The sequence below is a fragment of the Echinops telfairi genome, unplaced genomic scaffold (genome assembly GCF_000313985.2).
Source record: "Echinops telfairi isolate 266 unplaced genomic scaffold, ASM31398v2 ScPeMD7_5;HRSCAF=22, whole genome shotgun sequence".
NCBI lineage: Eukaryota > Metazoa > Chordata > Mammalia > Afrosoricida > Tenrecidae > Echinops > Echinops telfairi.
Genome location: NW_022103901.1, coordinates 25,823,104 through 25,836,305, shown reverse-complemented (window position 1 = coordinate 25,836,305; position 13,202 = coordinate 25,823,104). Strand labels below are relative to the sequence as shown.

The following is a 13,202-nucleotide window of genomic DNA, read 5'->3' as shown; positions in this document are numbered from 1 at the left end:
CATCCCTTCTTGGTGGTGTGACTTTGAGCAAGGCACTGACCTTCTCAGATCCTTGGGCTCCTCGTCTATAAAATAAGGACACCTACCCATGTGGTTTGAGGGGCATGAATGTGATGACGTGCCTGAAAGACTTACTAAATAGATGTCACTTACTCTTCCTTGTATTTCTTTAGTACCTTCCGGATATGTGTACTGATAAATCAGGAAATGTGTCTGTCACCGGTGTATCCTTTCATCCTACTTATTCAACCTGTGTGCTGAGCAAACATGCTGAGAAACAGCCAGCCACAGATGACACGGACTTGGTTGCTGAAAGGGAAGAGGATTTGACGCCCTTGCAGATGAAAATCAAAGACCGCAGCTGTCAGAATGGATTGCAACTCTGGGTACAGAAAACCAGCATCCTCACAACTGGACCAGGAGGAAAGATCATGATATATGGCGGAGAGGATGAAGTCGTCAAAGGGTTCCATTTTGCTTGGATCCACAATGAGAGCATCAGTCAAGAAATCAAGAGACCTAGTGCATTGGGCCAATCTGCTGCACAAGACCTCGGTCAGGTGCTGAGGAGCAAATAGGTCTTTTTGAGGACTCAGGCATATCTGACCTGGGCCATGGTATTTTCAAGCACCACATATACATGCAAACGTTGAACAAGGAATCAGGAAGCTCACAAGAGTATGTACGATGGACGGCCAGAAGAACAAACAAATCTCTCTTAGAAGAAGTACAGCCAGAATGCTCTTTAGAAGCAAGGACAATGAGACTTCATCTCATGTACTTTGGCCATGTTATCAGGCAAGACCAGTCCCTGAACAGGGGCCTTGTGCTTGGTAAAGTAGAGTCGGTGTAATAAAGGAAGTCCCTCAGTGACGGGTGGACACCATGACGGCAACAAGGACCGCAAGTGTGACAATTGTGAGGAGGATGCAGCAGTGTTTTGCTCTGTTGTTAGAAGTTGGAACTGATTTGATGTCATCTAACAACAGCCTGTGTGTGCCTGTGATACAGAGTCTCTAGTAGAAAGCTAGATTCCCTCACACACTAATCGCTAACCTTGCTAGATGCTCTGCCTTCTACTGCCAAGATCAGTTCCCATGAAACTTTGGGCTGGATAAAAATCAGCTTCAGCCCCCTTCTCTCATTCCCTTTTCCCGGGTGGTGTTGGTGTTTGGCTACGGAGGACCAAGGCGCCCACTCACCTGTGGATGGAGGCCAGCTTGGCGGACTTCCTACCGATGGAGAACGCGGAACAGTGCAGTTCGGCCTCCCCCCAGGTCTTATTGAGTGGGAAGAACCGGAAGCAGTGGCCCTCGAACTCCATCCAGAACAAGGGGCACAGGGACACCTGGGGCAGCGCTGGCAGGGCTGTGGGCAGAGAGAAAACAGACAGGGAGGGAGGCTGGCAAGGCTGACCGTATTTCCACGCTTATTATGTGTCTCCAAGAATGAAGGTCAAACAGGACCCATCGTGATTAATCCAATTCCACGCCTGAGGTCCGAAAAGTGCAGGCATCCCGAAAATTTACAAAATAATGACCATAAAGTAGGCTCCTCACAGGACCCTTGGGCAATGTTAGCACTGGCTTGTATTTTTCCCTCACTCTGGTACGGAATGAAGGTATTTTCAGAAAACTCGATTGGAATCAGAGTGGCAGCATCCTGATTTCACAAATACTGTGAGTATGTAGTGTTTCCCCAGGTGAGGATATATTTTGGGTAAACATAATTTTAAACACACCTGGAATACTCCATGAGTGGACTCAACCAAGCCAAATCAAACTCACTGCCAAGTTGATCCCGACTCACTGCCGCCCTGTAGGACAGGGTAGAACTGCCCCTGTGAGGTTTCAAGACTGGAACTCTTCCCAGGAGGAGAAAGCCGCCTCTCTTTCCCACAGAGCGGCTGGCAAGTTTGAACTGCGGACCTTGGGTCAGCAGCCCAACGCCTAACCACTACTCCAAACATACCATGTTATCTCTTCATTCCATTTTCCCACGAGCTATTTGAAGTCCCTTTGTACTAGAGTTTATTTAACCGTTTTTCTGACATTTGGATAATTATATGAGTTCCTTTAAAAAAAAGAAACTATTACAAAGAACGTTGAGATGAACAGCTCTGTGAATAAATCAATTTTTAGCATTGCCGGTGATTTTCTGAGGAGAGATTTTTAAGGCTTCAGTGTAATTTGCTAAATTACCTCTTGAAAGCCATTTCTGTCCCCATGGTCCTGCCGGGGAGCTCCCTTCTCCCGGTGTGCTCAGCAGACCAGAGTGCTGTCTCTGTAATGGAAATCTTTGCAAACAGTGCAGGGTTAGGGGTGGGGTGGGTAGGCTGGGGCCTGTGAATGGGGCTTCATTGTGCATTGGGGCTACCCGTGCAGGGTACACTCCTTCTACCTGGCTATTAACAGGGTATCAAAAAGAGTCACTATTGAGGCGATTCAATTAGTGCTGACTCCCCGTGTGTCAGAGGAGAACAGCTCCTGAGGGTTTTGTGGGATTTTTGCCCCCCCTCAGTGGCTGATTTTTCAGAAGTAGAGCACCGTGGCTGTCTTCTGAGGCACCCATGGGTAAATGTGGACCACTAAGCTCTCAGTTAGCACCCTAGCCCGTTCACCATTTACACTCCCCACCACAAGCGCTCCAAACCAAACACAGTGCCTCCGAGTCGATGCTAACTCATAGCAACCCTATAATATAGGGTAGAACTGCTCTTGTGGGTTTCAGAGTCTATAACTCTTTACAAGAGTAGAAAGCCCTGTCTTTCTACCACACAGCGGATGGTGGTTTCGAACTATCATTGTCATTTTTCCAGATATCATGACCTCGCCTGCCCTTGTGCCTTCTTTATTCCACAGTATAAAATCTCCCCTGTGTGGGCATGATAGTAGGACAGGAGGAAGGTGAAAGGAAATAGAGGGAAGAACTAGGAGGCAAGAGCTGTTTATAGAGGTTTAGCTATAGGCATGTATATATGTAAATATATTAATTTATAATGATAGGGATGTAGGTCAATGTACATATTTATGTTAAGTATTAAGATAGCAGATGGACTTTGGGCCTCTACTCAAGGCTTCCCTAAACACAAGAACACTTTGTTCTAATAACCTGGCACCCTGTGATTCTCACCTTCCCGACACGATCACTGAAGCTAAAATGGGTGCAAAAGCAGATGTGGGGAAGAAAGCGGATGGTGCCTGGCTATCAAAAGATAGAGCATCTGGGGTCTTAAAGGCTTGAAGATAAACAAGCGACCCTTTAGCTGAGAAGCAACAAAGCTCACATGGAACAAGCACACCAGCCTGTGTGAGGTGTCAAGGGGATCAGTTATCAGGTATCAAAAGATCCAAATCAAACAGTTATATCGATATGAAAGTGGACACCTAAAGCCCATCTGTAGACAATTGCACAGGGCCCCCACGGAAGGGTTACAAGGAAGGGAAGATTCAACCAGAGTGCAGTATAGCACAGAGGAAACACACACCCTTCCTCTAGTTCCTGAATGCTTCCCCTCCCACTACCACGACCCAGTTCTACCTTACAAATCCGGCTAGACCGGAGTACACACAAGGGTATATAGTTAAGGGCTTTTGACACATGGAATGCAGGACAGATAACCCCCACCCCAGGAACAGTAGTGGGAGTAGCGATATCATGAGGGTAGGGAGGGGCATGTTAGGGGTGGGTGGGGGGAAGGGGGAGAAAGGGGGAACCCTTCACAAGGTTGGATATATAGAATCCACATTTTAACATGATAGATCGCAAGGTGATTTGATTTGTCTGTACAGTGTCCTACTGTGTGCCACTCACTCACTCACTCACTCACCCACATATTCCGGCACTGGCAATGGGAAATGAATAATCCATTAGCCACTGGGGCTGGGTGGGGGAAAGGGAAAAAACAGTCAGCTCCCAGCAGCAGCTCCAAGGCTGCTTCTGGGTCCTAAAGCCGTTGTATTTAAAAAAGAAGTCTGTCTCGGAAATGAGTTCCCTCCTCCCTCCTGGCCACTTCTGGCCCAGTGGACAAATGGCAGTCATGGATTCCTGAGGGGAAACCTACCAGAAAATAGGGCCATGGCAGGTCACTGCCTCATGGTTCCCCTTTCTACCTGGCCCAATTAACTCCAAGCTTGATTCAGGCGTCCCTCCGCCCTCCCCCTACCTCGGGGTTTTTAGACACTGGGACTAAAAGGCTCCCCAAACCAACCAATCAACCAATCCCCCGGACCAAAAAAGCACCCCAAACCCCACTGTTATTTGGTCAATCGCCACTTGTGTTGTTGTGGTTGTTAGGGGCGATTGAGTTGGTTTTAACTCCTAGTGACTCTGTGTGCAATGAAACACTGCCCCGTCCTGTGCCGTCCTCAAAATTGTTCTTATATCTGAGCCCATTGTCGTGATTATGCCAATCCATCTCTTTGAGGGCCTTGCTCTTTTTCACCGCACCTCTACTTTAATAAGCATGACGTCCTTCTCCAGGGGCAGGTCTCTCCTGACAACCTGCCCAAAGTAGGAGAGATGAAATCCCGCCATCCTTGCCTGTAAGGAACATTCTTTCAATATTCTTCACCGGCACCATCATTCAAAGGCATCGAGTCTTCCTCACTCTTCCTGATTCAATGTCCAACTTTCACATGCACATGGAGTGACTGAAAACACCATGGCTTGGATTGGGGGGACCTTCGTTCTCAAAATATCATGCTTTCTGGTGACTTTGTATAGGATATCCGAGGCTGTAAATCTTTACAGGAGTAGATAGCCTCATTTTCCTCCTGCAGAGCAGCCAGTGTGTTTGAACCAATGACCTAGGGAGCTTCTTATTAACCTGAACCCTAAACCAGCCCTTTGTGTAGGGGCTCCGGTGGGTTTCTTGCCTGAATTGTTGGGATAATAATGTACAGCCTAGGCAACCCTCAGTCAGACACGGTGCCAAGCACTTCCCACAGAACGACTCATTTAATTCCATCTTTACGCTTCCCTGGAGGCCGGTACCACCATCACGCTCCACTTCAGAGAGGAGGAAGCCAAAGCACCAAGAAGCTTAGTAACTTGTCCCAGATCACGCAGCTGCTAGGGGGCCAAGCTGGGATCAGAAGCGAGGCTGTCTGGGGTGGAGGTTCCTGCTGTGTTCAAGCCTGATTTCTTCTGCCCCAATCTCATTGTACTGGCCATTTTGATTTTTTTCTTTATTCATCTCATAAGTACGTTTGAGCACCTTTTAGGTTGCAGTTGACTGTGTGCTGCTAATGCCAGGACAAACGATACAAATGGGGTCCTGACCTCATGGACCACAACGTTTCTATGGAAACCAAACCAAACTTGCTGCCATCTAGTCCATCTGACGCCTAGTGACCCCGTGGGACAGAGTAGAACTGCGCTGTGGGTTCCCGAGACTGTGAATCTTTATGGGAGGAGAAAGCCTCACCTTTCTCACATTGAGTGGGAGGCTTTGAACTATTGGCTTCGCTGTTGGCAGCCCAGTGCATCCCTCCCACACCACAGGACTCCTCTCTGTGGGGACAGAAAGCAGGAAAATAAGCACAGGGATGAAGAGGCCATTGACCGGCAATGTGTGGACGTGTGATGCAGACACAGATGTTGCCAGGGGAGCAACACACAACTGAGATTGGCCCATCACCTAGGCTTGGAGATCCAGGGAGGTATCCTAGAGGAGGTGATGTTCCAATTGAGACTTGCAGGATGACTAGGCGTCAGAGACCATCTGAGATACAACTATGGGTCACTACCTGTCTGGAACAAACGAGAACAAAAGAGAAGGAAGGAGCCGAGGACTCAAAACAGAAGCTAGCCCACAGTGCTAATAGCTCACAATTGCCAAGGCTTCCTCTTGCCTGAGACCAGAAAATACTAGATGGTGCCTAGCTACCATCCTTGCTGGTTCTGATCAAGGGCACAATAGAAGGTCCCAGACAGATTGGGAGTAAATACAAAATAAAACTCAAGTCTCTAGAAGAGGAAGATTTACTAGACTGCTAGAGACTCAAGGGGCCTGAGACTGTCACTCTAACTAACATACCTTTTGAACTTGGAACTAAGGCCCAAGATCAACTTTCATCCCGATAATACTCTGCTCCCTTAAGTCATGACGAGAAGGCAAGGAAGGGCAGGGAAGCTAGGTGAATGGAAACAGCACCAACAAAATGGAAATGACGAGAAAGCCTGCACACTGTGAAAACCGTGACCCAGGTCACCTTTTTAAAACTGTGGATAGAAAATATTCAATGGGAACCTAATTGGCCATGCAAACTTCTCCCTAAAACACAGTAAAATACTGGTTAAGGGATAAGAAAGGTAGGTCAGAGACAGTGTGTTACGGTAGACTATACAGTGAACCCTCGTTTATCGCGGTTAATCGGTTCTAGACCCTACCGTAATAAATGAAAATCCGCGAAGTAGGATTCCTTATTTGTAAATCAAATATTTTCGTAGTTAGAGCATAGAGGACATGAAAAAACACCCTTCAGTCACCATTACATTCGTATTACCCAATTTATTAAACGAAAAAGGGAAAATACAGTAAAACATTTTGGATGTTACAATTATCATTTATTATTTATTATATTATTTATGGCATCAAGAGTGTACAGTATGAGCCAATCAGTGGCAGTAATGACAGAGCATGCGCTGTTACGCAAAAACCGCGATAGAGTGAAGCCGCGGAAGTCGAAGCGCGAAGTGGCGAGGGTTCACTGTAGAATCAAATTCAGACACTTATCTACAAGAGCAATTGACTATTGAGAAACACCCCTGCCCAGTCCAGATCAAGTCCATAATTAGCTGATATTAGCTCGTATGATACCATTCTATAAATTCCTCTTCCGACTCACGCAACACATACAATGATGCAGAATGCAGGAAGCTCACAGGCCAGTGGGTGGGAAGTCTTGTGGATCCAGCGGTGGTGGAAGCATCTCAGTGCTGCCAGAGGTCTCCACGTGGTTCCTTCAGCTCCAGGGCTCTGGCTGCATCAGTGTAGCTCCATCAGGCTCCTTGTCATCAGTAATGTCTCTCAGGGAGTGAGCATGTGTCCAGCCTCCAGCAAGCTATTTCTCTCCTTAGCTCCTCCAAATGAGGTCATCGAGCTGCCACCTGATTGACAGGTAAACTCCACCCCTTCACTCTTAGGTCTCAAGTTGACAGCAGATTATGTCACTCCCACACACAATGTCAGCCTGAGGGTGTGGCTTGTGCAAAGGTGGGGACCTGTGAGAGGAAGGACTATTGGGAGAACTGGTGGGGCTCAGCAGAGACCCCAGAAGCAGGAAGGCCCAGGGGCAATTGAGGGAGAGAAGGCGGGACTTCAAGAGGCTGGTTGCTCTGGAAACCAGGAGGCAAATGGAAATGTCTTTTGCCCCAGTGGGCAGCATCAAAAGCTCCTAGGGTCTCCTAGCCAGGGTGGGGGCTAGGCTCAAGGACCTGGACCAAAGATTGTTATAGAAAGGGAACACGCCAGTGGAGCTTTTTCTTTCTTTCTTCTTGTTTTTTTTTTCCCCCTCTCTTTTTGAAAGAATAAATTGTCGCCTTCCCACTCATCTGGCTGCTCGCTCCCCTTGGCCTCAAGCCAGCCACCCACTATCAAATGCACCACCCTGCCGCCTCCTGCAGCTCAGCTGTGGGCGGCCAGGATGGGGGCTCTGGGCCACAGTCACCCTGTACTGGGCCCCCAGACACGCCTCTTTGTCTTAGGAAGGAGGCATCTCCAGGTCTTCACGGGGAGGCCACAGCACGGGCTCCAGCACCCTGGCCTCCCTCCATCCTGACCGACTAGTGGATTCACACATCTCAGGGCCAACGGGCTCTTTCCCAGGAAGCCCTGGCTCTGTGAGCGAAACAGCAGCCCCCTGCCCCCGCTGCCTGGGCCTCAATTTCCCCTGGCACGGGCACGGCCCTTCCTGAGGCTAGAACGATGGAAGTGGGGTGGGGGTGGAGGGTCGGGGAGGGGGTCTACCTTGCCGCTGCGCCAGAGAAAGAGGAGGCTGTCTGCTCCCCAGCAACCTGGGAGAGAGCTATGGGTGTGGCCTCTATTTTGCAGATGAGGACACGGAGGTTCAGGAGGTCGATCCCTTTTGCTCCCAGCAAGCATCAGGGTCGGCACTGGGACTGGGTCTGATGGATTTGATGACATCTGGTTGTTCTGGTATCCCAGGAAAACGTCTTTTCTGGCCTTGTTTTTCTCATTTGTAAAATCAACCTCTACGCTAAATAGCATCGGTAACAGCCCCTTGGTTACGCTGAGGGTCCACTCTGTCCCAAGCGTTTGAGGAGGTCCGTGCTTTCAAGCTGTCCCCCGTGCGGGGAGGAATTCACACAGGACAAGGAATCATCCTCTATCAAGAGAAATCCAAGGGCAGTGGTGGGTCAGAGGCACAATGCTCGCCTTCCACGAACCCGGAGACCCAGGTTTGAGTCTCGGCAGGTGCACCTCACAGCACAGCCACCAGCCGCCTGCCAGTGGAAGCCTGTATGTTGCTCTGCTGCTGAACAGGCTTCAGCGGAGCTTCCAGATGAAGAAGGACTGGGAAGAAAGGGCTGGCGATTGAGCTATTTCCAAAAACCAGCCAAAGAAAAACCCTAGGAGTCATACTGGTCCAATCTGCAACTGATTCTGGAGACGGGGCAGGGGTGGCAGCCCTGACTCCATGGGCATGAGCAACAACTTCAACAAAAAAGTCTAGATGTCTGTACAGAGACCATAGAGAAGGGGCTGGATATGGGCCAGCGTACCTGAGGACCCTCTAGGATCGGACTCGGTGGTCTGATCATCCAGCCCTCCCTAGAAGGCAGGTCATGCAGTTGCCCACACCTTTGTGGTTCAGGTAAAGAGCCTGGGCTCTGGAATCACATGCCCCCAGCTGGAAACCCCAGTCTTGGTGCTCCCGTTTCCTCCCCTGTAAAATGGGCAGAAGGACAGCACCATCTCTTTGGGGAAGTTAGTGCCTAGCTTGGAGAGGCTTTCTAACACATCCTGGATATTGTCACTGCAGAAATGTCCTGGGCCCTGGACCTTGCCGGTCGCTGGAGCAGAGTGCCATTCCAGCTTCTGGGGGGAGAGGAAGTGGTTTCAGGACTCCACTGAATCCCCACTGGCCCAGTTGGAGCTCCCTGGAGCGGGTCCTGGGCTCCAAGGCTGTTGCGAAGGATTCCCTTTGCTGTGGAGCATCCTTGGGTCACGAATCGGGAAAAGCAAGAGTTCTGAAGGCAGAATGCCCAAAGCCAACAACTCTAAGGCTTTTACTGGGTAGCAAGCATTGTCCTGAAGGCTTCACACTCATGAATCTGTCCCAACAACGTGGCCAGTGCCAGGGTCAGAGAACAGGCATGAGGAAAGGATGGAACCTGGATAAAACCTTCTAAATTATTATCATTCTTCCCACCCCTCACCCCCACGTAAACCCAGGGGTGTGGCTGTGTTGCACGATTTGCATGTATTTGTATGCCCAGCGACAATGAAAGACCAGGGACAACCCCCAAACCTTTGGACTCGTGGTAACCCCATATATCCACGGTAGAAGATCCCACAGGGTTTCAAGGCTTTTCGGAAGCAATCACCAGACTTGTCTCCCAAGGCGCCTCTTCTGGGCTTGAACCTCCAACCTCTGGCTCATTGTCAAGTGCTTAACAAATTGTGCCTTTTCTTGGGATTCCAGTGGCACAATTTGTTAAGCTCTTGACAATGAGTCAGAGGTTGGATGGGGCCAATCTGGGCTAGAAAGAACCAAGCCTGCTCTTCATAAGGTGAGTCCTGGGGAGGTGTCCCACTGAGGCCCTGTGTAAACCCTGCCTTGTGTTGCTATGTGCCATCGGGACAACTCCACCTCATAGCCACCCTGTGTTCAAGGGACCCCCCACTACCCCATCCTCATAATCGCTGCCCTTTGAGCTCATTGTTGTCGCTGCTGTGTCAACCTGTCTCATCGTTCCTCTAATCACGCATCAAGGAGCTCTGGCGGCACAGCGGTTAAGTGATTGGCTGCCAACTGAACGTGTAGAGGTTCAAATTCACCATCTGCTCCGCAGGAGAAAGATGAGGCAGTGTGTATTTTGTGAAGATGTAGTTCTACTCTGTTCTACAGGATTGCTATGAGTTAGAATTGACCCTTTGACAGTGGGTTTGGTTTGGGCCCCAAATTCTCTCTCTCTCTCTCTCTGATACTTGCTTTTTCACATCGACATGATTTTCCTCTGAGGGTTGGCCAGCCCAGTCACACACTGAGTTTTCTACTGCACACTGACCATTCCTCGTCCAGGCTCCCCTGGCCTCGGTGTCCACAGCCATACAGTGGAAGGGCTGAACGACACGGTTTCACAGCTTGAAATTCTGAGATCTAGACGGTGGCAGGGTTTGAAGTCCCCGGCCCTGCAGAGCGGGCTGAGGTTCAGGGACAGCGTTCTTCAGTTTGACGAGAACTGCGCTGCCTAGCCAATCCTGTCCCCACCACTTTGGCGGCGGCAGGCGTAGCAATAGTGAGGACTCATTTCTGAGCCCTCATCACTGTGCGACCACGTCCCACCTCCATGCCCTGCGTCAGGACCATTACTATCCCCTCTTTCAAGGGGAGGAAACCTGAAGGTAAGAGATGGCATGGGCACAGGCTATATATAGAGAGAGACTTTCCTAGTTCCCCTTGTCTCAAGCTCAGCCTCCAGGTCCTGGCCCCATCCTGGGCAGACAGGCAAGGGGCCAGAGAGAACAAGCCAGCTGCCCAAGATTATCTTGTCAAATGAGCTTCTGCTCACCCACCGAACAGATTTGGACATTGAGATCCCAAGGTCAGGGCCAAAGATGCTACAGGTGTATAACTGAACGGTCGCTCCTGAGTTTACAACTGAGCTTGCGCTCCTCTACTGGAGGGTCAAAGCAAGTCTCCGGTGATCGTGAAGGATGGAAAGGGCCGAGGGAAGGGCCTCGCACAAGCTCAGCCCCAGAGCCCCTAAGTCTGCAGCTGAAGCCCTCACTGGCCACCACCCAGGCTGCCTGGTTTAAGAAAACCATAACAAAGCAACGTAGGACTCCATCCAGTGAAATTTAAATTTCAGATGAACAAGGGATACTTTTGTAGTGTGACTATGTCCAGGGCAGGACGTGGAGCATCTGCTCAAGTTTCTCCATTGTTGATGTGAAATGCAAATTTAACTGGGTGTTGTTTTGTTTCATTTGATCTCTTAAAACATGTGTAGTAAGAACCCTCTGGGGAGGGCTGGCAGCCCGAACTGTCACCATCAGGAGACTGCAGGTTGTGGTGCCCTCCCCATGGATGGGATCCTGATTGACAGACGGTCCCCAGAATCAGCATCAAGCCTCCCCACTGCAAAGAGGAGGAAACTGAGCCCACTTGAAGCCCCGTGTTCTCAGATGAGACACTGGGTTGTGGGGGAGGGGAGCACGTGTGCCCAAGCCTGATGGACCCTAATCTCTAGGGATATCCCACAAATGTGTAGGAGCTCTGGGGCACAGTGGCTATGTGTCGGGCTGCTAACTGTCAGGACAGCCCTTCGAAACCACCAGCCACTCGTCAGGAGAAAGATGGGGCTTTCTACTCCCGTCAAATTACAGTCTTGGAAACGCTCAGGGGCAGTTCTGCCCTGTCCCATGGGATCACTGGGAGTCAGCAGTGACTCCGTGGCAGTGAGTGGGATTTGGGTTTGGGAAGCCACAGGGCCAGGCCTCCGTGAGGCCACTTGCGGGACAGCCCTGCCCTCTGCAGACGCTCACCCTTGGGGGCTGCAGCAATAGGGTCTGATAGCTCCCTGGGGAAGTGTCGCAAGGCAAGGGATCCAAAGCCACGGTTCCCAGGCTGCTCATGCTGTCAGGGACCATTTTCCAATCGTGTTTCAAACAGCTCTTGTCCCAGGGTTATCTGAGTATCAGTAACGACACCTGGGCTCTGTTCAGATTTGGATCCATTTAACTTCCACAGTGACTTTCTGGCAGAGATGGGATTTTTGTCCCCATTAAGGTAAAAATCAATAAGGAGACACCTGGAGGGAAGCTTGCTAAGGGCAAAGCCCCTGGCTGCTCCGCTGCTGGAGGAAACCGACGGGCTAAGGACAGGGCTGTCAGATGAAATGCCGGGCGCCCTTTATGTCTGTCTCCCGTGTATAGCAGGCCTAGAGGGGCCCATCTGCGCCCCATGTTTCAGAAGGTGAAGCATGTTGCTCAGCTCACACAGCTGTCAGCTGCAAAGACGTGCTCTGTTGGCTTTTCAGTGGCTGACTTTTCAAAAGCAGACCACCAAGCCTTGTGTGCCAGGTACCTCTGTATGGATTGGAACCTGCAACCTTTTGATCAGCAGCCCAGTGTGTTAAGCAATGACATTACCCAGCAAGGCCAGCAAGCTACAGACAAAACAATTTTTCCCCACTTGGTGCCGATTAAACTAGTCTTGGGTAGGGCCCATGATAGGGGTTCAGGGTTGGGGCTGGGGCTGTCATGAGGCTCAGCCAGGTCCCCTAATATCCCTCTGCTGAGACGGGTCTATGCCCAAGCAGCCAGGACTCAGGGATGGAACCCCAGGTCTTTGTGGGGTAGCCCCGCGTCACCTGGCCCAGCCCTCACACTTACCTGAGCTGATACTGATGTCTGTTTGTGGGAAGGCCTGGACAGCCAGTAGAATCAGGGGTGCCATGGCCCAGAGCCCCCATCTCTGCATGCTGAGCACAGACAGAGCCGTCTCTGCACTTGGGAGGAGAGACAGACCCTTCGGCCAGAGCTAGGACTGTTCTGGGTGTGAGCCAAGCTGCCCAGTGCTTGGAACAGTCTGGGAGGGTCCTAGTCCCCCTTCTTTCTCCTCCCTCCGCAGTCCTCCCTCCTCTTTGCTCCGTGGTGGGGACAGCTCTGAGTGACAGCTGTAGAAGCAAGCACTCCCAGCCCCGCCTTGGAGCCCCTGTGTGGCTTAGGGCAAACTCCGGCTTCTCTGGACTCTGTTTAGTCCTCTGTACAAGAGGGCAATCCTTGAGCCCCTCTATTCCAGCCTGCCCGGTCCACAAGAGAGCTCAGCCCCCGTGGATTGAGCACAAAGCATATAAAACCAAACCCAGACCTGCTGCCACCTATTCGGACTTGGGGAGATTCCAAGCCACAGAGGAGACAGGAGCTTTGTCAGATTGTTTTTCCTGCCTATCTCGGTTATGCATGCAGGCTGCCTCGATGTTCTCCCTGGAGGGGTCGAACTGCCCAC

At 50.6% G+C, this 13,202-nt stretch overlaps 1 protein-coding gene across 1 annotated transcript in view; it reads right to left on the bottom strand.

Annotated features, from left to right (window-relative positions):
• CLEC19A (C-type lectin domain containing 19A) overlaps positions 1-12,674 on the bottom strand; it is a 21,877-nt gene extending 9,203 nt beyond the window's left edge. Inside the window, exons 1-2 of the mRNA XM_004706091.1 lie at positions 12,587-12,674; positions 1,203-1,368 (exon numbers count right to left, since the gene is read on the bottom strand). Coding sequence (XP_004706148.1) covers positions 1,203-1,368; positions 12,587-12,674 — 254 coding nt within the window. The remainder of the gene's footprint in view (positions 1-1,202; positions 1,369-12,586) is intronic.
• Between the last annotated feature and the right edge of the window lie 528 nt (positions 12,675-13,202).